We start from the raw sequence: 24,310 nt of genomic DNA, 5'->3' as shown, positions 1-24,310 counted from the left end.
TATTGTATATATAATACGCCTTTCGACAAAAATTTCCATTACAAATAAAATTAAGAACACTTTTCCACTTTCCCCTACCGAACATTTGCAAACCAATAAAGCAGTAAATAATATGCGTGAGTTCATTTGGTTAGGGCGTCGGAGCAAATTTGATTAGGTTTGCCTCTTTTGTGCAAATCGAATTGACATCGAAACAGTTTTAAAGGAATTGGCTGCTAAACGGCAATAGCAACAACTTTCCATGCCTGTCCAAACGTACTTAAAATAAAATACTATAATATTGTGAGGGTATCGGATGTGTTTTTCTATTACCCTTGTTAAAAAACGACCTCAGTACACGTTGGGTCACTGTTATTTCACCGTCCCACGCGTGAATTTCAGGGACTATAGATATATACAGTTACCTTGAATAGTGTATATACAACGCCGATAGCAGAAAACCCTTTTATAACCATACATTCCAATAACACTGAGTGACCGATTAACGGGTATGAATATATATGTATATTTATAAATATATATATACTCAAGACACTTAAAGTCACTTAGTCAATTACAAAAAAATAAAATAATAATACATAAATCTATATATTAATTATATTATACAGACTAAAGGTACTATTACACCGTCACCGTTTTCCATGTAAACTATGTGATAAACACTTTACCATAAGTTACCAAATAGTTGAAAATATTCAACTATTTCACTAAGTGCTTAAGTATGGTTATTAAATGTATTAAAAATTTGATATTAATAAGTTATTAATAATAACTATAGTAAAATCGATTTACTGAACGCAAAGATTATTCCGTGAACGATTTCACGGTTTATGTAAAATCATCGATCATAAATACTGTACCTAATATGTATAATCAATGCCATAATATATAAATTGAACCTAACAAACACTGCGTGGTCTCAAGTTTCTAGAAAACTTATTGAAAGTAAATGTGTGTGGCTATTCCCTAATGGATTCAGAAATTTGAAACTTGATCGTATAGAACATACAACACACCTATGTTAGACTTTGTATCCATTGTAGTAAGCATTCCAAACTATAAGCCATCGCAGCTGATCCCGTTACAGCACTACAGTGTAGGTATACAATACATATTATACCTATACGCGTGGATCTATATATAATGATATTGTTTTATTATATTTTTGACGTAGAATTTTTCAAATCATTGAATAACCATCGTGTACCGAAAACATGTTAGACTTATTATTTTTATTATTATAGTTGTTTCTAGCTGAAAAGTGCCTCCAAATAAAGAAATTTTTCTCTTGCCATATCCAAAGACGACTTTCCTCTAAGGTAAATGTGTATTTAATTTTATATCTTGATAGTGGATCCATACAGGTTTTAGCAGTAGGTAAGTGAATACTCGTACATCGGTCTTAAAACATATTTTTATGATGATGTACTCAAACTTAAATGCTTAAAAATAAACTGAATACAAGCATGCAGTTGTTATGCACTTAAACAAAGCAAAAAATATGCATAAAAGAAAACAATCGAGTTTATTATTTTTTTCTATTATTGGTTTTTTATATTTTTACATTTAAATGGATGTATATTTTAAATTATATTGAACATTAATATCATTCCTTTTACTCATCACATAATAACCTTAAAATAAAATAAATAAATTTATTAGAATAAACTTAATATGGTTATCAAAGGCTGTTTTGTCGTACATTACAGAAAATAAAATCAGTAATGAAACATTTTTACCTATTGCAATTATAGTGTTTAATCATAGATATATATTTGTATAAAACACAAAAATAACAACGAATAACACATTTATTTTCAAGACTTGAAATATATTAAGATCTTTCGTGGTGTCATATTTTAGTGAAAATTTAAAAATCGATCTATATAAACACTAAACCCTATGATATTCAAATTGCATACAATAACTTATTAACGATAATTTTTCTAATACGATTGAAATAAGAGCTATGTACTACATGCAGTAATGTTAATTCTTTTAAATTTGAAAGAACCTAATCTAAAAATATCTTATTGTTTTATTGGTATTATTTCAAAACATTCACCCTAAACCGTAAACTATTACCTATTGATAATTATCATATATAAGTTTAGTTTAAACTAGATCCTATTCAATCAATTTAAAAAAAAATGTTTAAAGGACGGGTGTCTAAAAATGTATTGCGTACTTACTTTTGTTTAATTTTAACTGCACTTTCTATATACACAACACTTTACTATGTATTTATTAAAATTATGTAGTTTAATAGAGGGAATTACAAATTATGTCTTATTTAGTACGATTTAAAAATATTTAATAACAAAATTTAAAATAAGAATTGTTTATTCAAGACTTTACGCTAATTTATTATAAAACATTACAATCTTTTAAAAAAATAACGTTTATTCTCTTTGAGTTTGTGTTCAAATTAAATTTACATTCATACATAAAAAGATGCAGCAAAAATTCAATGTTAAAATGAAACTTATTCAAATATTTGACAATAATGTCTTTAATTTATTTAAGTCAATATTAATATTATAGTTCATTTTAATTATTCGAAATGAATAATATGAAACAAAACAAAACGGAAGAAAATGTAGTTTGTTACAAATATAGTGCGTACATAATAAATGTAAGAACACACTTGCGTTCAATGTTCAAACATATAGACTAGAGTGTTACACAAATATTAATAAACATACTATGTAACATGTACATATTGTATTGATTAATACTCGGATATTTGTTTATTGTTTTTTAGAATTTTACAATAAATTATACGTAAAATGGACATCCATCACGACCGACAACCGAGCGGTCAACGAAAAATGAATTTCTTATTGATAATCTACCATGTGAAAAATCAGAGGTTTCAACTCGTTCAAGTCAGAACTTATCACGAATATTATGAGTCAATACGTGTTACTATTTGATACTATATTATAAATTATAATATAATCTTATTATCTGCGCGCGTGCGGTCGCTGTAAGCTCAACGATTTTTTCAAAAAACATAAAAATAATAATTTCGTAAGACCATGCATGTACACAACTACTCATATACATATAATTATTTCGTTTGCGTGATTTTTTTTTTTTTTTGCTCTCGTGCTTTTGCAATGCTTCCTATCCGTCATCCATAACACGTACATTATTATGATATAATATAATATGTTATGTATATTGTATATATAATATATGTATAACTTATACCTGTAATTTAGTACCTGTGTAGTGTATAATATAACATACGACCCCGTTCCTCTCTCATCGCTGAATAACCCGTCACATCCCGTCTTCATCATACCCTGCCGTAGATCGTGTCACTCAACAACCCACCACCTATCCCACAACGTTCACGGGGTGATGCGAACGGCGCCCGACAAACAACATGCCGCGGGGCCATACCTTATATCCCGGTGTGCATATATACATATTATTGTGCGCGGACCGAACGTGACTCGCGTCCGCTGCTGGGGATCTAGGGGAGCTAGGCGTCCAGCTACGTGATTTAGCGTCATAAATGTGCGGTGGAGTTCATCGATATATATATATATATATATAATATATTATGTATGTGTATTATATATACGCGTCACCGTCCACTTCTGACCATTAATATGACGCACGCACTCACACACACAAGTATATATACACGTGGGCAATCGAAATAGGTTTACGCGTTTTAACCACTCCCCTACCACTCAGAACTCACATAAAACCGCTCTTCCACCACTCTACACCTTCCGATCCGCAAGCACAGGGAGTTTTTTAAAACGTATATTCGTATATAAACCCCTTTAAATCCTCATTATAACAATTCCATCATATTCTCAGGATTACACTACGGGTTTTGTCTTATCGACACACTGGTCAATATCCAATATCATTCATGTATACATATACAATAAAAACAATTTATCACATAAAACTATAGTATTGGGACTAGTTACTTTTATAATATACCTAAGCCTACTTAATAACAGAGGGAATAAAAACGTTTTGTAATCGACGTCTAAGTAGATTTAACGAAGTATAATGTGTGCCACGTTGACATAAAAAATAATATTAATATTTAATGCTAATAATTTTATAATAATATAAATTAATAGGAACGTACATTGATGACGATAATTGTGTGTGTGTTCCGGAAAGGGGGTAGTAACTATAAATAATGTAGCTGTTGTATTTTTTCATTTTTGAACATAGTTTTTTTATTATTTTAAACAATTTTATAACTCTGTACAAATTTATGTCCAATAGAATATGCATTTAACTGGAAAGTTTTCTTCCCATACACAGTTAGAAATTGGTATGCCTAATCTATTAAATTTGATACAATGCTCAAACATGAAAAATACATATTAATTTTTTTAATGAACGTATTTATGAGCGTTTTATTTAAGAAATATTGATATAAGTATAAAATACTAACATATGTAGTTACGCCAACCTAGTTTAATAAGTAAAAATATAACAACGTCCCTCATATTTTCTTTTCATCATAATCTTTTTTAATTGAAGCGACTTTATCAGTCTTTGTCAATGTCTTATCACTTGAAAGGAGTACTTCTACCCCCTTCTCTAAAAAGTAAATTTGGCACGTGTGAATGTCATTCCCAACGAAGCGAGCCCAACAATAGCAGGATAGACAATCAAAACGACGGTGGGATAATACAAAGTAGTATTTTTTGCACTGTACGCCCCACGTATGAATGATAATATTGTGATTAATTACAATAATTACAATAATTAAACAATACAATCTATTCGTTCTGAACCAAATTACCATCACTAAATACTATTTGATACTATTTGATAGTCCATCAAATTATCATTTATATCTTAGAATATGATATTATCATTTATTTACTATAAACAAATAGCTTTTACTAACAATTTATTTTTTAAATATAAACTATACACTTTTATAGCTTAAATAATATATATATATATATATATATGTTTAATGATATTGTGTATTATAAGGATGTTGTTAAGTAACTCTTCAGGCTATATTATTTATTTATATTTGTCTTAAAAATTAAAATATATAATCGACAAGTTTTTACTTGACGAAACATTTGTGACTTTATAACCCTCTTCTTCACTTATTGAAACCGAAGGTTATGGCGTGTAATGTTCATAATCTCAGCTACGCGTCGAGTTATAACTGAACGCAATGCAGTTGGAAAAATCTTATAAATTTCATTTTACATACCAACAGCAGTTATACAAAATACCAAGCTTTATCCAAGAATAAAGTACTATCGTTTTGAATATGAAACAATTTTGCAAACATTTAGTTGTGTTTGCGATAAAATACTATAATATTATAGGTATGTCGAAATTACAACTAAATTTGTGGTATTTCGATTATTTTAATATTCTATATCGTTTTGAATTTTTTTCCATTATAATAAACGTGTTTCCATATTTTTGAAATTATTGTGTCCTCGTTTAGTGATGTACCTACTATGGCAACAAATAACAAATGTATAAATAATTGCATTTTTGATTACATACAAACGTAAAATTCATTTATAATTATTATTTTTAACACAATGTATAAAACAAAAAGAAAATCATCTCCGATATTTTCAGATAATCATAAAATTAAGCGTAGGTATCACAAATAATTTTTTACAGTAGTTATTATATAAAATACAATACGTTCAGTCTTGAGAATGTATTTAACCAATCAAATATTAAATGTCAATATAAGTAGTATAGTCGTTTGATTTTATTCTAACAATTCCTACTAATTTAATATGTGAATTATTGACTATTGTTACCAATTTAAAATATTATGTTGATATTTAACAAATATACAGTTATGACTGTCAAAGCTTATATTCACATCAGCATTAATATTATAAATTATGATGTAGGTACACCTATATAACATGTTTATTTAGTAAATAACATCTGATACTTATAGTATAATTGTATTAAATTATTATAATAATTATACCCAGTATTGGGTTAAAATATTTCCACAATCAACAAATGATTAAAAAATTAAAAAAATTCATTTAGAATTTAAAACTAATTAATAACATTTTTATTAAATTTAAAAATACTTAAAAATTAAAATGATTAAATATTTGTGTTGAAATAAATAAAATTTCACTGTGAAAAATAATATTATTTAATGAGATCAATAAAAATTCACGATTAAAACCTCAATCATTATTATTGTTTAGATTTATTTACATTAATTATAAAGCATATTTTTTAAATATTATATTTTTATATTCATAAAAATAATGACAAACACAATGAATATATATTTTATGAAATTAATAATATTTTTAGCTATAGATATAATCTTTATAAACTTTAATCATTGGTTAGAGTTTTTTTATCTAATAGTTTTTTTCGTTCAACACTGCGGTATACTATATTAATACGTCTTATAATTTTTAACGAACGCTCTACATTAATATAAACGTTTAAATTTAATAATAAATAAATAATAACGCAAATATATTTTGAAAATCTTTATAAAAAATATTCATATACATTTTGTCTAAAAAAAGTAAGTTTATTTTTCATTAAATATATATGTTCTTCACAACAACTTTTCTGTAAATCTACATACGTTTAATATAAAAACATATTTTTTTAAAGTGTGCACCATTTAAAATGAAAAAAAATCGATTACAAAATATGGATGTAAAATTTATTATAATTTATATGAAAACTTTAAACCAAATAAATTCAACGATAAAAAAAATATAGTATTTTTATAGGTAAGTATAATATTATATACATGTAATATTATACAACGTTCTGTTTACAGTAAATATAATAATATATTAATATATACTTTCTTATAAGTAATAAACAAAATTATATATTATTATTATGTTTGCAACAATAAAACGTGATATTATTATGCTTTCTGATACATGTTTGTATTAAAAATCTACGTACCTATATTATTGTAAGTCGTTTTCCATCAAATTTCAAAAACATAAAATAGATTTAATATCAAACTTTGTATTTTATTTATTATAGTTAGTTAGTCATTTTTATAAAACTAATATTTATAGCTAGCTTAAATTATAAAATTTTTCAAATAACCATGGTCCCAATATTTTCCAAACCCACTATCAAAAACGTATTATCATTAGTACACAACATTTAACTTAAAAATGACTCGTTCGAATTTTGATTAATTCATCAAAACTTTCAAAAATATTATTCGCTTAATAATTTACATTATATCATAAAAGTAATTTTTATTTTAAAAACAAACAATTTTATTTCCAAAGAACGCTTTTTAAATAATACATAATACGAAAAAAATCACAAAAGTTAAAAAATTTGATAGTTTTGTAAATTTCATAAATCAGATTTTGGATTATTATACTATTGAAGAAGAAGAAAAGGAGTGAGCATGCTTGGTGAATCACTCTGTATATAGGTATCGTATGGCTGCTGATTTAATAAATGAAAATCGATCTTTAACGTAAAACCCTATTATTATAACGGAAACAATTTCGAGGAACCGTAATAATAATAAATAACACATTACGAGTTCAAAACAAAGATTCTCATATTGTATCGATATTCGAACCCAACCAAACAATTCAATATATATCTTATATATTGCATCTTTTTATTATAAAATATTATGATATATAATATGCATATACATCACTTGTGCAAATATTTATCTTTTAATCTATTATATCATTATAAGATTAATACTACTTTACTTGATTTGATCGTTTGGATATGTATTTTTAAATTTTTAACTTATATGCAAATAAATTGGATTTACAAATTAAAAAAGTTCAAGAATGCAATAATTATAGATTTAATATTATTTTGTAAATATTTTTTAAGATTTGTTTAATTTAACAAAGATAGGTTTTCAAAGTTTTCTGCTTCGCCTCGAAAAAACAGGCGTGATCCAACCCCAAATATGACGTGTCGTTAAATTGTATTATATAAAGCTGCAAAAGATAAAACTCATCGTAAAGTAATCGAATGAAACGGTATAGAAATACGTGTTTGGTACTCATCGTCCTATTTTCCAGTTCAACAGGCCGCAGCTTTGTGCGTGGTGTAGATAACAAACGTGTAGCGGTTACTGCGGTGACGCGGTGTTTATATAAGCATTACCGTGGTATATGCGAACGATGTATATAATACTTCTGCTTGTAACTCGCGATCGGTGATGAATAATATAGATCTATGTGTGTGCGTGTTCCAAAAAACATCATATTAAAATATATTATTATTAGTGATTTATTATATAACGATTTTATTTTTTTTAGCTTTTATTCTATGGACGGACGGTTTGAGATATATCAAATTATTTCCAGTAAGTACTCGAAAATACTAACACTTCGTTCATTTAATAGAGGAGCATACCACGTTTGGGTATATATAAAGATAAATATCACATTCGAACTGAATACAGCAGTCGCGTAGATATTGTTTTAGTACGCATTTTAATCCCACATTTAGTCGTATAATATCGATGATTGCAATAAACGTAAACGCACAGGTACTTAAATTATTCTAAACTTGAACTAATTGAAACAGATCTTTAAAATGCTCAATTGTAATTTTTTGATTTTTAGAAATTTTAAATTGCATAGTATTATTAATTTCGTATATTTGACTGTAGATTATCATATTAGATATTTTGAATCCGCTTTGTAAACATTTGCTTACCAGGAAAATAGTAGGTACTACAATTATTATGTATAATACTGTTATTTGGTTATTGATTCCCTCATATTTTATATTATAATTATAAACAACAATTTATATTAATAAATATAAACACGATACAAAGAATCATTTATTAAAGGTTTTAATAAGTAAATACACATCAATATATCGATTTTTATACGCAAAAAAATAGTCAACGTTTTTTACATTCATAAATTAATAAATGCATAACAACAAATAATTATATTATAAAAAAATAATACAATTATAAAAAGACTACATCCAAATGAACTTATTCAGAAAACTCAACCAAAGAAAACAAATTTTAATAAATAAAGCCAGGTTAGGGCATACATATCTCATATATTTGTACCTTATCACTAGGGCTGGGATTTTAATACCCTAAAAAATCTCAAAAAATGCCCTTAAAAAAATCCAAAAATAATTTAAAGTCACTCATAAAATGCACTATAAAAATGCATTTAATTATATTTATTACAGCTTAAAAATTGGGAAAAAAATTTAAAATTATTCTTTTACTTGTTGTGGCGAAGCCGCAACAACAAACAGCTCGGAAATATTCGATAAGAGATTTTTGGTTCTTCTCCAAAATCCATGTTTTTTTTCCGATTGTCGCCAATCAACTCATGTTTTTCACAATATTCTCGTGGTATCACCGGCTGCTTCAAGGATAAGATTGGCTTACACATAGTGCTATACGCCCTTTAAACGGTCATCAATGACTACCCGAATGCCGATTTAATGTGGTTGACTTCCAAATCAAAGATGTCGATAACTGATCGACATCACTTCTCATAAGTATTCATTACTGTATCAGGCATTAGGACTTCAGACATAAAGACTCTATACATAAATATAGGAACTGCTCGTATTGCAGAATATTAATTAACTGTTAATGATTTGAGACAATGAATAAATTCTAAAATTATTGTTTATTTTTCTTGTTTATATTAGTTAGTACAGTTAAAATAAAACAACAAAATATATACTATAACAACAATTTGTATTAATAACTAGCTGACTCGTCACGGCTTTGCCCGTGATTGATTGTTAATTTTGCCTTCGGACGATGATATATTGATATGTAAAATTTTTTATTCAAATTTTATCGTTTAATAATGTGATCAGCAAATAAATACAAAAAAAAAGTAATGAAAACGTATTGAAATGTTTCTAGCGATATTAAGTATTTTGTATAATCTTTTGAAAAAAGTTGGAAAAATATTAAATTGTGGAGTCAGAAAATTAGAAAATTTAAATACAATAAACCCCTCCCCACATTCTCCAGACAAAAAAAAAATAAAAATCTGATAATGTGGTGATATTTAGAAGAGTATTTGGAACAACTCTGTGAAAAAAATAGAAAAAAGATAAATAGTGTTGTCACAAAATGGGAACGTAAAAAAAGGCCTGTTCTTGCAAACCTCACAGAGAGGCCTCAAAAATTAGCTTTGTTTTTTAATTTTTCAAGAATTTTATCATTAAATTTTGAGTTATATTAAATTTACTATAAGACAGTGTGAATAAACGTATGGTATTAATAGATAGATAATATCTTTGAATTTATTTATTTATTTATTTAAATTTCATTCAGTATAATTATAACAACTCTTATAACATACTCGAAAGTGTTTTAATGGTAACCAGGTTACAAAACAATAGTTTTAATAATAATATTGGATGAGCGTAAAAATTTTTATTTTTCTGAATTTTTTTTTTATTTTTTTACTAACAAAAGTGTAACTAAAATCCTTAACAGACTATTAGGTATAACAGTAAAAAATTACAGCCAAATCAATTCAGTAGTTTTCTCGGTTAGCGAGGTCGTAGAAAACTTCTTAAATTTTAAATAGTAGCATATAGATAAGAGCCAGTAAAACTCGCTCCAAGTGAATACCCTAGATCAGAGACAGGACTTGAAAAAAATTCTAGTTAAAAAAATCTAAAAGTCAAAAGTTAAGTTTGTGACGAAACCTGTGATTACGACGTTTACGTAGTTGGTACCGCTGATTTGATAACTACACTTTGGCGGTATTGTTTTGAAAGCGTAAATAAAATTCTACAAAATCCGAATTCGAGTGAAACAGTCGGTCATTATAGGCGAAATACACCATGTCCTGTTGCTTGTTCGGTGATTTTTTGTATGTGTAAAATAAATAAAAACATTCCTAATTTGGACGCTCTACCTACTTATTTTTTGCGTAGTCACTGACGGACAACGGCACAAGCCTCTTACATTTTATAATACAAGATTAGTTTCCTCATTTAGCTGTGAGAAATAAAAACAATTTAATCGATTAAGCTAAAAATTTGGTCAATTTTAAGAATTATGTTATTATAATCTCATTCTAATAAAACGTAAGATGACAGACTAAAAATGTATAAAAATTAATGTCAATTAATTGCAACGGAAGTATTACTATGGTAAATATGCATAATGAATTATTTCTTTAATTTTAAATCAAATTTATTTAAAAAAAAAAAAACCAATAAGAATGTGACATTAAGTCGCATGTCATGGCACCTTTTTAAACATATCGCGTGTGACGTTTGCGGAAAAACTACCCTAACCATAGAGTATATGGGGATGAGTATATTGTAATATATAACATGGCCTACATAACATGATACGAAATTTATATTATATACTATTTATCTGCTGCCTGATTCAAAAAAGGCCTATGTCAAAAGAATTATTTTTTAAGTAACAATAACTTTTTATCAAATCAAAATAGCTAATCTTATGTAACCTATTACATTATAACAACATTGGCTCTATTTTCAAAAATCACTAAAACAATTTAAATTAACATAGTTTTTCAAAGAATCTCAATTTTACCAAACAACAGTAACATTAGACCTATTATTGTATCAATTCACAAATTTACTATTATACACACACACACACACACACATAACACATAAACCACCTAAGGCAAATAAGTGATTTAGGAGATTTAAGTTGAGACGACATAGTTAATTCTATTGTAGGAGGTCTTTATTTTTTGGCTAGTGCGAGTGCACAAGCACTTTCGAATATTATTTACCAAAAACACGATAGGTATAATAAATTTAATGACAATATAATATTTTATTATATCATTTTAGCTTTTTTTCCAACTATACAGTTTACGCAGACGTCGATGTACGTAATAACCTGCAGGCTAAAAACGGCAGACCCAATGACACTGTTTTTTTGTCCTCATTTTCCAAAACTATATATAGTCACGATATTTTTCTTTATTATGAGTTTTAGCTTTGGTTAACTGATGCACGCGTATTTCTGTTACAAAAATGCATCGTTGGATGCAATTACACGCGTATTACAAGACGTATGATTTTTAATATCATGTATTTCACTCTGATAGTAAGAAAAATTACAATCCAATAAGTTTAATTGAATATATCATAGTTATATACCAAAATATATTTAATTAAATTATCGATCTATGTACAAAAAGTACCTTGTTTGCATATCCTATGTAGTGTGTAAGATAAATGAGCAATTTAAACAAAAACTCATTATTATATTATATTAACCTTGTTTTAATTAAAATGTATTAAAATACATTAATTTTGGTGTAATCATAAAATGAATTTGTAACCATCAGGTGACTTTACAATCAATTTAAAAAAATTCCACCATATAATATAAACTAAAGTAATAAAAAAACTTAAGAATAATTTTTTTTTTAATTTTATTAAATTATTATTAATCAGTTAATTTGTATAATTTTTATAGATTGAAATAAAGTTTATTATATTACAAAAATTGGAAAAAATATGTTGGTTTTTAAAATCATATTAAATTATTTATAATTATTATTAATTATTATCCTATATAATATTATAATAGCTACTAAAAAAATTGTGCATAAAAAGTAACTATAACATTTATTATACTTAGTACTTTGTTTGTAGCACTTAGTTATATTTTTTAAATAGTTTAATAACTGGTTGTATCTAAATATTCAACAATTTCTATAAAACTTATTTTATCAGCATCATACAAAATAATTAAAATTAATCTAAATATTTTAATTAGTTTAAACTAGATTTTATATATATGATACATTTTAAGTTTTTATATTGCTCTTTGTATATTTATCATATAATTGCAATTAATATATTAAATAGATATACCATACGATAATCAAAGAATCGAAATATTGCTTAAAGCTTCGATGATTATAATGATTATACGTAGTTTCTTGTAAAAATCATTCATGGCGGGAAAATTGTTTTTGTGGTTAATAATTATGTTAAACTCTTTTATGTCCCTCCCTTAATACTTTAATATTAATTTACAATACACGTCTGCGGTCGAATTTTCTTCATCTACGCCCGTCGCCCATAATGTTTAGCTGAAACATATACATTAGTATAATATAATATTACATAAAAATATAACGACGATCGGAGAACTTCGTTATATTAGAGGATTCGTTATCAATATTTTATTTAAACTCAGAATCTATTAATACAAAATTCCTTAACACTACCTCTTTTTGACATGTATTATTTTATATCAAATATAAAAGACCACTGGACTAGCTGGACTAGTGGACTAACGCAACGTAGTGCTCGTTGTGAAACTACATTTTATCAACCCTAGAATAAAGCAAACATTTATTGTTAATGAACACTTTGAAATTTTATTTTTATTTTTCCAGTATCTACGTTTATTTTCCTCACTTTTTCGATCAAATCTTTTTGCAACCACGAATATTATTATTATATACTCCAATTCCCAACTTACCACATAGATTATTATTATTCCTAATATAGCTATAATATGTAAAAAGCACAAATACTGACGAGTATGGTAAATACCGGACCAACAAGTTTTAGTACTTTTACTAATTCAAATTACATTGAAATAAGTTAAAACAATTTAGTTTAATAATATAAATACTAAATCTTCGAACATAATATAGTCTGATTTACCGAATTATACCTGATAACTCATTGATTCTAATCAGTTTTAAACGCAAAATCTTGACATTATTATTACATTGTTATTATTATGAAAAGGTTGCTAAATATGCATGTTATGAGTATGTATGAAAATTAAAGTAATCTAAAAAAAAAATCAAATTTTATACTTCATAACAAAAGAATATAATAATCTAATAATCTAATAACTCCACATTTTGAAATCAAACAAAAATTGAAGTAGTAGGAAAAAGGTATAAAGTCGACTAATATTAGTGGGAAAGATAATTTTAACTATATGTTGTATTATACTTGAGGCTATGTTGACGGGGTGCGAAATAAGCCTCAAAAATATTTTCATACCGAACCTCAAAATTAAAATGGCCAAAAATTGGAAGATTCACGCAGCCCATTTTGTGTAACGGAAGGTTCATTATTATTATTGTTTTTATGTATGTGCGTGCGCGCGCGTGCACGTGTGTGTGTGTTATGATATCGCGTTTCTTGATGTTTTTCCGGATTGCGGAAAGCTGCTCCCGGCGGTAATGTGTCACGTTCTGGTATTAATTGAAAAATCTAGTAGTACTCGGCGTTATTTATATATTTGGAGAAAAATAATCTCTCGGCCGTTGCAGCAGCCGCACGCATCAACGATCACAACCACGACTACGATAGGGCTTATAATTGGTATTGGTGTGTGTGTATATGTATGTGTAGATACCTGAAAAATGACTTCTGCTTATTGAATAATTATAGTAAATATAGCACTTTAATATTGCGATTTTCAACTGCTTTAATCGTACCATATCAAAAATTAATAGTGACAACTCAATACTTGAATAAAAGAGTATATTTAAAAAAAAAATATCTAAAAATAGGTAACACCCCTATTATCACTTTTTTATCACCGTCACTAAACTGGAAACACTAATGCCATATTTAAAACTATATAATATCATACTTGTTGTAACATAACATTAAAATTAAATAGATACTGAATCAAGTAAATACGCGTAAGTAGTAGACGTCCAATTGTCTGTGTTTCATGCAGGACAAATCAATCTTCTAACCGTGATTAACAGTGTTAGAACAATCATTTCCAAAATTAAATTAGTAAACCGTACACATGATTCACCACGTACGTCAAGCAACCATGATTTATAGAATTTATATAGATCGTTGCATAATAACTACATTTAATAATTACTATGTAAACTGTTATATAGCAATAAAAATAAACGTTGTATTAATTTAAGCAGTCAAAGTTTTATTTTTGAGTTTAACGGTTGTGACGTTTTTATCGGACAGTGTGACGTGTAAATAAGATGATGGAGGTTTCCCTACATTATCAGATATTGTCTCCATGTTAAATATTATAATTGGAGCAGTCGGTAAAACGTTTCAAAAATAAATCCGTCCAAAATTTCGATATTAATAATAATAATAGTAAATATTTTAACTGGAAACGACATTTAATTTTCCGGTTCACTTAGCCTCACGCATCTTGCTGTATATAACCGTGTTTTTCATGACATATGTCTCTACGGTCTGTCCCTACGTGGTGTATGCACATCTCCGATGTACCGTCGTCGACGTCATCATCATCATCATCATCATCGATAAATTAACTGCCATGTATAATCTATGTATTCTGTATATTTTTTATATATTATTACAACGGTTTACACATATAATTTATTTAAACAAAATATCGTCGAGAGCCGATTGAGGTAAATGGACAACATCCATTATTCGCGGTTAAAAATACAATGTAATTTTACCTATAACCTTTGCCGTGTTGGTAATAACCTATATGTAATGATAAATGTATTTTCATTGTTTAAAGTTGTTTCTCCTTTTTCTGTAATCAATAATCATATTATCATGACTAAACCGTAACAATTTCCGCAAAAGTTAATCCCATCTATTGTATTACTAATAACCAGCAGACCAAACGATACTCGCGTCACCGATGTACACAATAATACTTAAAATATAATTTACAAAGAAATGTTTAAAACAAAATAATGATCTTTCCTGAGTTATATATGTATATGTTAAATACAGCTAGAATGTACAAATAAATTCACTAAACACACTCACCCCCAATTTTTTATTGGATAATATATTTATTTATAGTTAATATATTAATATATACTTACTTATAAGTATTTAAAAAATATATTTATTATTATTTTAACTACAATTTACGCGATATTATGCTATTTGGTAAATGTTTTTTTATTAAATATCTGCGTGTATAGGTATTATACAATATATTATTGTTAATTATTTTCCGTAAAATTTCGACTTGTGTACTCGTATAAACATATACACAAAGTGATTCACTATGCATGTTCATCACCATTTTTTAATGTATTAATAAATGTTTACAAATTCTAATTTTTGGAATTTTAAAATGTACCTACTAAAAACTATATTTTATCATTTTTGAGATTTTTTGTACTACATAAGAAATGTTAAGTTAAGAACTTAAGTTTCGTGACAATATATAAACTTCTGTTTTTCATATGAGAACCATTCTTTTTAAATAATATAAATTATTTAGTAGTAAATAGATTTAAAAATGTTTATTTATCTCATTAAAAATTCGAACAAGTATTTTTTCAGTTATTAAAATGATTATGCTAAAATATAAAAATTTTCATTTTACCATAACCTTAATATCTTCTAAGCCCATTATCATGGACTTATTATCCTTAGTATGCAAAGTTAAATAACTCAATCAAATTTTCTTTAGATACGTCAACATTTTCGAATAAATTATCCGTTATAAAATGTATTTCATAAAAGTCAGGGAGGAAGGTTGTCATTTAAAAACCAGAAGGTTTTGTCCCTTTAGAATACTCTTTAAATAGTACCAAAAAATATCAAGAATTTAAAATTTTAGTTATTTAGTTAATTTAAAAATCCCAAAAATCGTATTTTGAATAACTGCATTTTGAAAAATAAATATAGCGTGAGCCGTTTACGTACTTGGCGAATCACTCTGTATTTACTAGTAATTATATTATGTTTAAAATAAAGAATAATAATAGCATGAAATAACCATAATAAAATTTAAACTATCTTTGTTTTAGTAACTTAAACGTCTGATTATATGCATTTGCTTTTCACAATGTTTGTTATTAGCTTATCGCCGTAAAGTCCATAACGCCGTAATACTATCAACGTTAGGTACTATAATACTATATTATTGTTGATTCGATAAAAATTATCACCTATTAGTTCTATTGTGTTTGACAATATTTTTGAAGCCATAGTAATATTCCTCTAACAATGAAATACTATTTTTATATAAAATCTTAAATCTAGATTCTAGACCATATTTCTACATTATCAAAATAAGAAATTCTTTCAATATAAAAGAATATATATTTCTCTTATATTTAATATAAATAATAGTAACCGCCTAATAGTTTAATTAAACTTGAAAATTTATATCATGATTAATATTTCTTTTCCGTGAACTCATTTGCTGCTCAAATGAAATCCAATTATAAAAATGTGATTAGTATAATTTGTAGGTATTATAACAAAATAAACACTTATGTATTTATTTGTATATTATATCAATCACATTTTTTTTACAATTAAATTACATTTGAGCAATAAATGATAACCTGCTTATGGAAAAAAAAATATTAGTAAGTTAGACACATAAATATATGTACTATAAAGATTTAGTATAAGAAATAACTTAAAAAAAAAGTAAATTTTAAATCTTTATAGAATGATTAAAACAAAGGTATTTTATAAATAAAATAAATAATTATTTTACTTTTTGTTATTATCGGTCTTAAAGTGTCTTTGTTTTACCATTTACAAATTGTATTATTGATTATTCTACAACGTTTGTTTGCTCTGTATATTTTTCGTAAAATATATTTTAATATTTTAAGGAAATTATACATAATTTTAATTCAAAAACAATATTTAAAAGAAAAAGAGGTTAAAGTAACACTAAAAGTAATCTAATAATTAGAGAAGGTATATTATTCATATGACTAATGTGTATCATCTGATCAATTAGGTACTTAACTTATTTAAGAGCACAGAAAACAGGAAAACGATATCTTAATTCTGAAAGAAAATTTTTGGCAGATTTTAAAAATGTGTTGACATTGTTTTAGATGTTTGGTCATTCATCATTATGGGAGAAAAACAAGTTAGGTCGATGATTAAATTAAAATTGCTTTCTTTAAACTATCAAACGTGAAATCAAATAACTTCATATTGAATATCTGGTCAATGTTCAAGTATAGTGTCTGTAGGCAAAACATAGAGAAATAATATATAATATATATTAAAAGATTAGTCAACTTGAATGTCTCTAACTATTATAATATTATGTATCACTAAATTAGACTAAATAACATGTAAATTCAAGTTAAAATCAAATTATTAATATGTGGTTTACAGTGGATAGAACAATTATTGTTAGTTGTCACATATAAAATAACCTATACTGACTATACGTACCTATATTATTATCAATACAATAAAAATTTCTTTTATCTCTTCAAATACTTTGGTTTCAGAGCTTTGCGATAAGGCTTAACGCCAAATATTAATTTAACTGTACCTATCTATCTACGTATACCATAATAATAATGTCATTAGTATATTTACGCGCTTTTTCGTGGCATTAATAGAAATAAAATAATGTTGATAATAAACCAAGCTAGTATAGTATAAACTTATTTAATTTAATCGTTTTCTTATTTATAATAGTATGATATTAATTATATTATACACATCCTTTGGCATTGTATTTTGACAATAATGTATCATACACCACGAATATTGTAAGAAAAATGTCATACAAAATTTGATAATTTTATTCTAATAACATAGTATAACAAAATATCTAATTCCTACATTCAAGAGAAATATACCAACAAACATTTTTTTTTTAAACCTTCAAAATAATGAACTTAAAACACTTTTAGGACTATCTAATTCTAAATATTTTATAAATTTAATTGTTTTCAGTCAAAAATAAATTAATATCATCGATTTTAATTATCAAATAAATATTAATTAGATTAGCCGAAACATTTGATAATTTCAGCTCGCAAAAGTATTTATATTCCAACAGTATTTTGATCTAATTATCAGGCATTGTACTTTTAAAAGGAAATATTATTTAATAATAACAACATTTAAATAAATTGAGCAAAAATTAAAGTAAAAGAAAAAAATTAAGCATAAAAACTGAAAATATTTATAACTAATATTTTAATTTTGTTTCGAGAGTAATTAATAACTACAAAGAATAAATTCGAACCTTGAAAGGTGAAAACATTTTTTTTTCCATCTTATTAAATTTTTGTGCTTTTATAAGCTATAAATAAGAAAGATAATTTTCAATTGATAATTTGTAATGATATTTATACTATACATTATATAGAATTATCATTATAAAACTGAATTCATGAATATATATTATATATATGAATATACGTACATATAGCTACACTTGTAAAAATATTAAATTATCTTTAGTTACATTATACTTCAAATTTTACATTTAATTATTTATATGAATACTATATATCACTGGCAATTATAATATTATTATATTTAAATTAAATATTGCTAAGAAAAAATCATATTTAACATCAATCTATGATAGGTACTACTTGTAGTGGCTATTGATAGAGAATCTGATTATGTATCAACTAGTAATTAATTTTAAAGGTTAAACAATTGAATTTTAATTTATGAAATGTTACATTGTTGTGGAAATTATAAAATCGGTTAACGTGTAAAAAACATTTTTCCAAATAAAAAAAACATAAATATGTTCTCCCCGTGATACCACCTGCAGGTATAACTATAACACAATTACCCGCAATTCATAGTAAATGAAACATTAAAATATAAATTAAAACTAACTCAATAAAATAATGTAATATATTATATTGTATGTCAATAATTTAAATTATACAAATCCATATAAAATTTATATAAAAGTCTAACAATTTTAAAGTTATTACGATTTATACGTATTATTCTATTATAATTGGAATCATTATACGTTATTCACTAAATTGTTTTTATTTTCTGTTACATTATTAAATACAGTATATTTTAAAAAGAAAGTGACTAAAAATATATTTTATTACCACTGTATCGACAAAGAAATAGACAGAGCTTTTTATAATAAAAAAATAGCTGATATCACACTAAAAACACTTCGTTATAACTCCATGTAAAAAAAAGCTTAATTAAAAAAATAATAAAATAAGTAATGATTAAATCTTTAAAATGCGTGATGTAATATGGAAACTAAGTGAAATACCATTTTATAATATTACAAATATCTATGACGACAAATAAGATCAATTGTAAAATTAAATAATACCTAGTCAACATATTATTATTGTTTAGCTACTTGACAGGACGTGTAAGTAATAATTACACATACATTTAATACAAATAAATAACCAATATAATATTTGTCGTAGTTTATTATTTATAAATAATATGTTGACCAAGTACCTATTCAACGTTACTATTGATCTTATTTGTCGTAATAGGTATTTGTAATATTATAAAATGGCATTTTAATTAGTTTCCATATTATATAACGTCTTTTAAAGAATTACTTATTTTATTATTTTTTAACTTAGCTTTTTTTACACGGAATTTTTTTAGTGTGATAATACTTACTATACAAACAATTGGTATTAAAAATGCAATTCTATATCGATCGTATATTAAACGCGGCAATAACTTCCACACTGTAACGATTACGTACAATATTTCATTATCCATTTTCGATTTTGAATGGAAGTGTGGAACACGAAAATGATAATACAAAACGTGGGTATTAATTGTTAAGAGCAACACAAGGGTGTCGTTTATTGACGTTCTAAAAAAGTAATTTCCATTTTTACTCGCACTATCATAGAGTATGATTTACAATGATGTATTGATGTGTATACTGCATAATATATTTCAATCATATCAATGTATTCAATAATACATATTCTATATAAGCGTACCGGAAACGTTAATAATAAAAAAACGTATGTAAATAATTACTATATTTAAAAATGGCTTTGCATAAACAAGTGTACCATCGTCTTGTTTGTTAGTTGAAAATAATGAGCTGCTTTGTTTTATTACAAATGATTTTATGAAAATGTTGACGTATGCAAATTTCAATTCGAACGAGTAGTTTCTGAGTTAATAAACTTTATAAATTAAAAACAATAGATTGTCCTTATTTATTGATTATATTATACTTAGTTCGTAAAGTTTGTTCTTCATAGAGTATGCTTAGTGATTCAACCGTAATTGACCTATACACACACACAAATATATAGGTATTTATAGCGGATTTCATAATATAATACCCGTTTTCATTAGAAATTACTTCCGTATCGAATGAAATCGAAAATTTATATATTGCGTATATATATTATACAGTACACATACGATATACGAAATAAACATAATTTTCCTGTCTATATATTATATTGTATAATTCAAATGTATTGGCTTATGTACATTATATAACCAATCTATCCTTTATCTTCCTCACGCCACCATCACCACAAACAACTGGTATATAATGTTTATAACGCGTATATTTCATCAAAAGCCATCAATTATTAAGTACGTTACCATGAAGCCCGCCGACCGTACAAACGTGATCAAACTTTGACCACGCGATGATTAAATATAGACAAAACTTTGTGCGATCGCCCAGCCAAAGTAAATAAACGTATTTACCATGCAGCAAAAACTGTTGGTATCATCTGAAGAGCAAAAAAATTCCACCTGCACACGAAAACTTTGGACGACTTTTACTGTTAATTCTTCTCTTATAATACCGTTCATCGAATCATGTTAATTATTTTTTTGTTTTGAAAAATGATAAAACTCCAGAAATTACGTAAATTTTTGTAAATTTCTTGCCCAACTATTGAGATTTTCGTAAATAAATGTTTGCTAAACATTTATCATCCTGTTAACACGAATTGGTGTGTTAATTGCCCTCATCAAAATTTTGAATTTTCCTGGGTTTTTGTTTTTACCCATAATTTTTATTTTTTATTACTCGTGTTATCAACTGCTATGTTTGCATCTTTTGCTACTATGATAATCTCATATACAATATTACATAACAATATAATACATAATTGTTGTACAATTTTTTTTTTTTTTGTATGGGCTAAAAGCACATATTTACGATCTTGTCTAATGTAATATATGTGAAAAATCCTCACTCAACCTGTAATAATATAAAAATACTTTTATAGTATTATGCCACTAAAAAAAAAAGATTTGAAATAATAAATTTGAATATTTTTGATTAAAATTAAAATTTTAATTTAAAAAAATTCAAAAAAAAAAAAAATTCTGGTCAGATGGCTGATACGTTTAGACCTAGTAATTGATATAGATATTCTGGCATGTTGTGTTTGATTCTTGCAGCTTCAGTTTGTTTGCATTCGACAAGTATATGTTTGATAGTCAAGTGAACTCCGCATGCTGCGCACCTGGGTTGTTGTTCTCTGCTCATTAGGTAACCGTGTGTGTAACGAGTATGTCCTATTCGTAAACGTGTTAATAATACTTCTTTTCTGTTAAGATTTGCTATGTTTTTCCAACGTTCTGTTCGTTTTATTTCGCTGAGTTTGGTTTCTTTTCTTCTCTATTTGAGTGATCATTTTTCTTCAATCGCAGTACTAATACATCTTAGTGTGTTTTCATGAGCACAGTATTTCTCGCTTATTTCTAAGTTATCATTATTGGCTGCTTCCTTTGCTAGACAATCTACTTTTTCATCACATCCTATATTACTGTGACCTGATATCCAGACAATAAAGGTTTGTTAGGGTAGTCGTTTATTGCTTCTATTATATTTGATTTTAAACTGTTGTTACTTCTATAGTTACTTAAACATTTTACGGAGCTTAATATGTCTGTAAATAAGAAATAATTATAGGATAGTTGTGAGTTTTTTAAATATTTTATAACAGAGTATATCGCTAGCATTTCGGCAAAGAATATGCTGCAGTGATTATTTATTTTTTTTTTTTGCTGGAAGTCAGGAGCTCTTCCGGTACCATTTTCAGTTTTTGATGCGTCGGTATAGGTATATTCATAACTGGTGAATTCTTTAATAATTTCATAAAATAGTTATTTGTATGTTGTTAATGTTGTTGTTTTTTTTTATAACTAGCTAAAGATGTATTTAGGGATAATTTTTAATTTGTCTATATTAAAATTTTTATTTATCTATCGATGTATTAACTTTTAATTTTTAACAATTTTATTATTATTTTTTATATTATAAAGGTTAATCAGAATAACTACTAAAATAATAACATTATTATTATAATTATTATCATCAATAATAATTAATATTAAGTTTAATGGATTGTAAAACAATTTATATGACATAAATAACATATTTTCATACATTACAACTATCGATCTATTGAAGTATTTTGTATACAAACAATACATAACATTTATTTTTCAAGAACTTTGATTCTTTTGGCAAATCACGTTTTCTTTTTGTCAGCACTTGGAACTCGTGCATCATACAGAATTTACCGATATTTAATTGCAGCTTTACACAATTATATACGTTATTTACATATACAATTTTCCCAACAATTGTATATACATACTATAGTATTATACGTGTGTAATACATAATGATATGGTGTATATAGTGTCGGGTGTTATAAATGAAATATAAGCTGATAAATTGGACCAAAAAATGTTGGGGAGAAAGAATGAAAACGATCAGTACGATGACAGAGAATAAACTTATTTTTTGGAATATTTTTTAAGCCCGATCAAATTTCAGTGAAGCCGAATCGATAAATTATTACCGCGCATGTATATACAGAGGGAAAATGCCGCGCAAACTCGTCTAATGTTACTCGAAAAGAAAACATGAAAATTATCGACGTGAAAATAAAATGAAAAGAAAAGATTTATTTGCACGTATTGCTGTTTCACTAAGTTATATTATACGTCATTACCTACAATCTTTTATCTAAATTACTTAACCCAACGATACGAGAGTATCATATCACACCATCAAGGATCAGAACATATCAATGTGTGGTTAGTCGAGAAACTGTATATTGAGATTAAATCCTTTAAAGATTTCTTAGTTCACACAATGATAAATGCTCATAACACGAACGATTATTTTTTAAATGATCTTACGATAAAATTAGTACACCATATATGATATGTATATTACAAGTGTAATATTATATAAAAGTGTAGATAAGTGCATCATAAAAATTAAGAACATGCATTTTACCATGAGTATTCGTGTAAAAATAATATAACTCGTTCAAACATTTTAAATTGCTGATACATTCCATACACCAATTTTCTGGAAGTAAACGATATATTAGCAATATATTATATCGATTTTGGGACACATTACATGCAGTACACATAAGTAATGTAATAATATATGCGTATACATTACACACGCGCGCCACGAATTCGATACGGATAAAGCTCGGCGAGGCGCGTGAGAATCGCCACTGCAATGCACATAATAATATAATAGACATGATGACGATAAATATTCATTAGCCATGTTCGATCTCATCCCGAGACGACTGCATGTTATAATTTAAAC

At 26.2% G+C, this 24,310-nt stretch overlaps 1 protein-coding gene across 1 annotated transcript; it reads right to left on the bottom strand.

The window, feature by feature from the left end:
- Positions 1–22,054: 22,054 nt before the first annotated feature.
- Positions 22,055–23,239, bottom strand: LOC112599794. The gene is given in 2 exon segments (XM_025346857.1): positions 22,055–22,500; positions 23,167–23,239. Coding segments are annotated over 2 exon segments (519 nt in total).
- Between the last annotated feature and the right edge of the window lie 1,071 nt (positions 23,240–24,310).

The sequence above is a fragment of the Melanaphis sacchari genome, unplaced genomic scaffold, assembly GCF_002803265.2.
Source record: "Melanaphis sacchari strain LSU unplaced genomic scaffold, SCAv2.0 Contig54_pilon_pilon, whole genome shotgun sequence".
NCBI lineage: Eukaryota > Metazoa > Arthropoda > Insecta > Hemiptera > Aphididae > Melanaphis > Melanaphis sacchari.
Note: the sequence above shows the minus strand (reverse complement) of the source record. Positions and strands in the feature narration are given on the sequence as shown.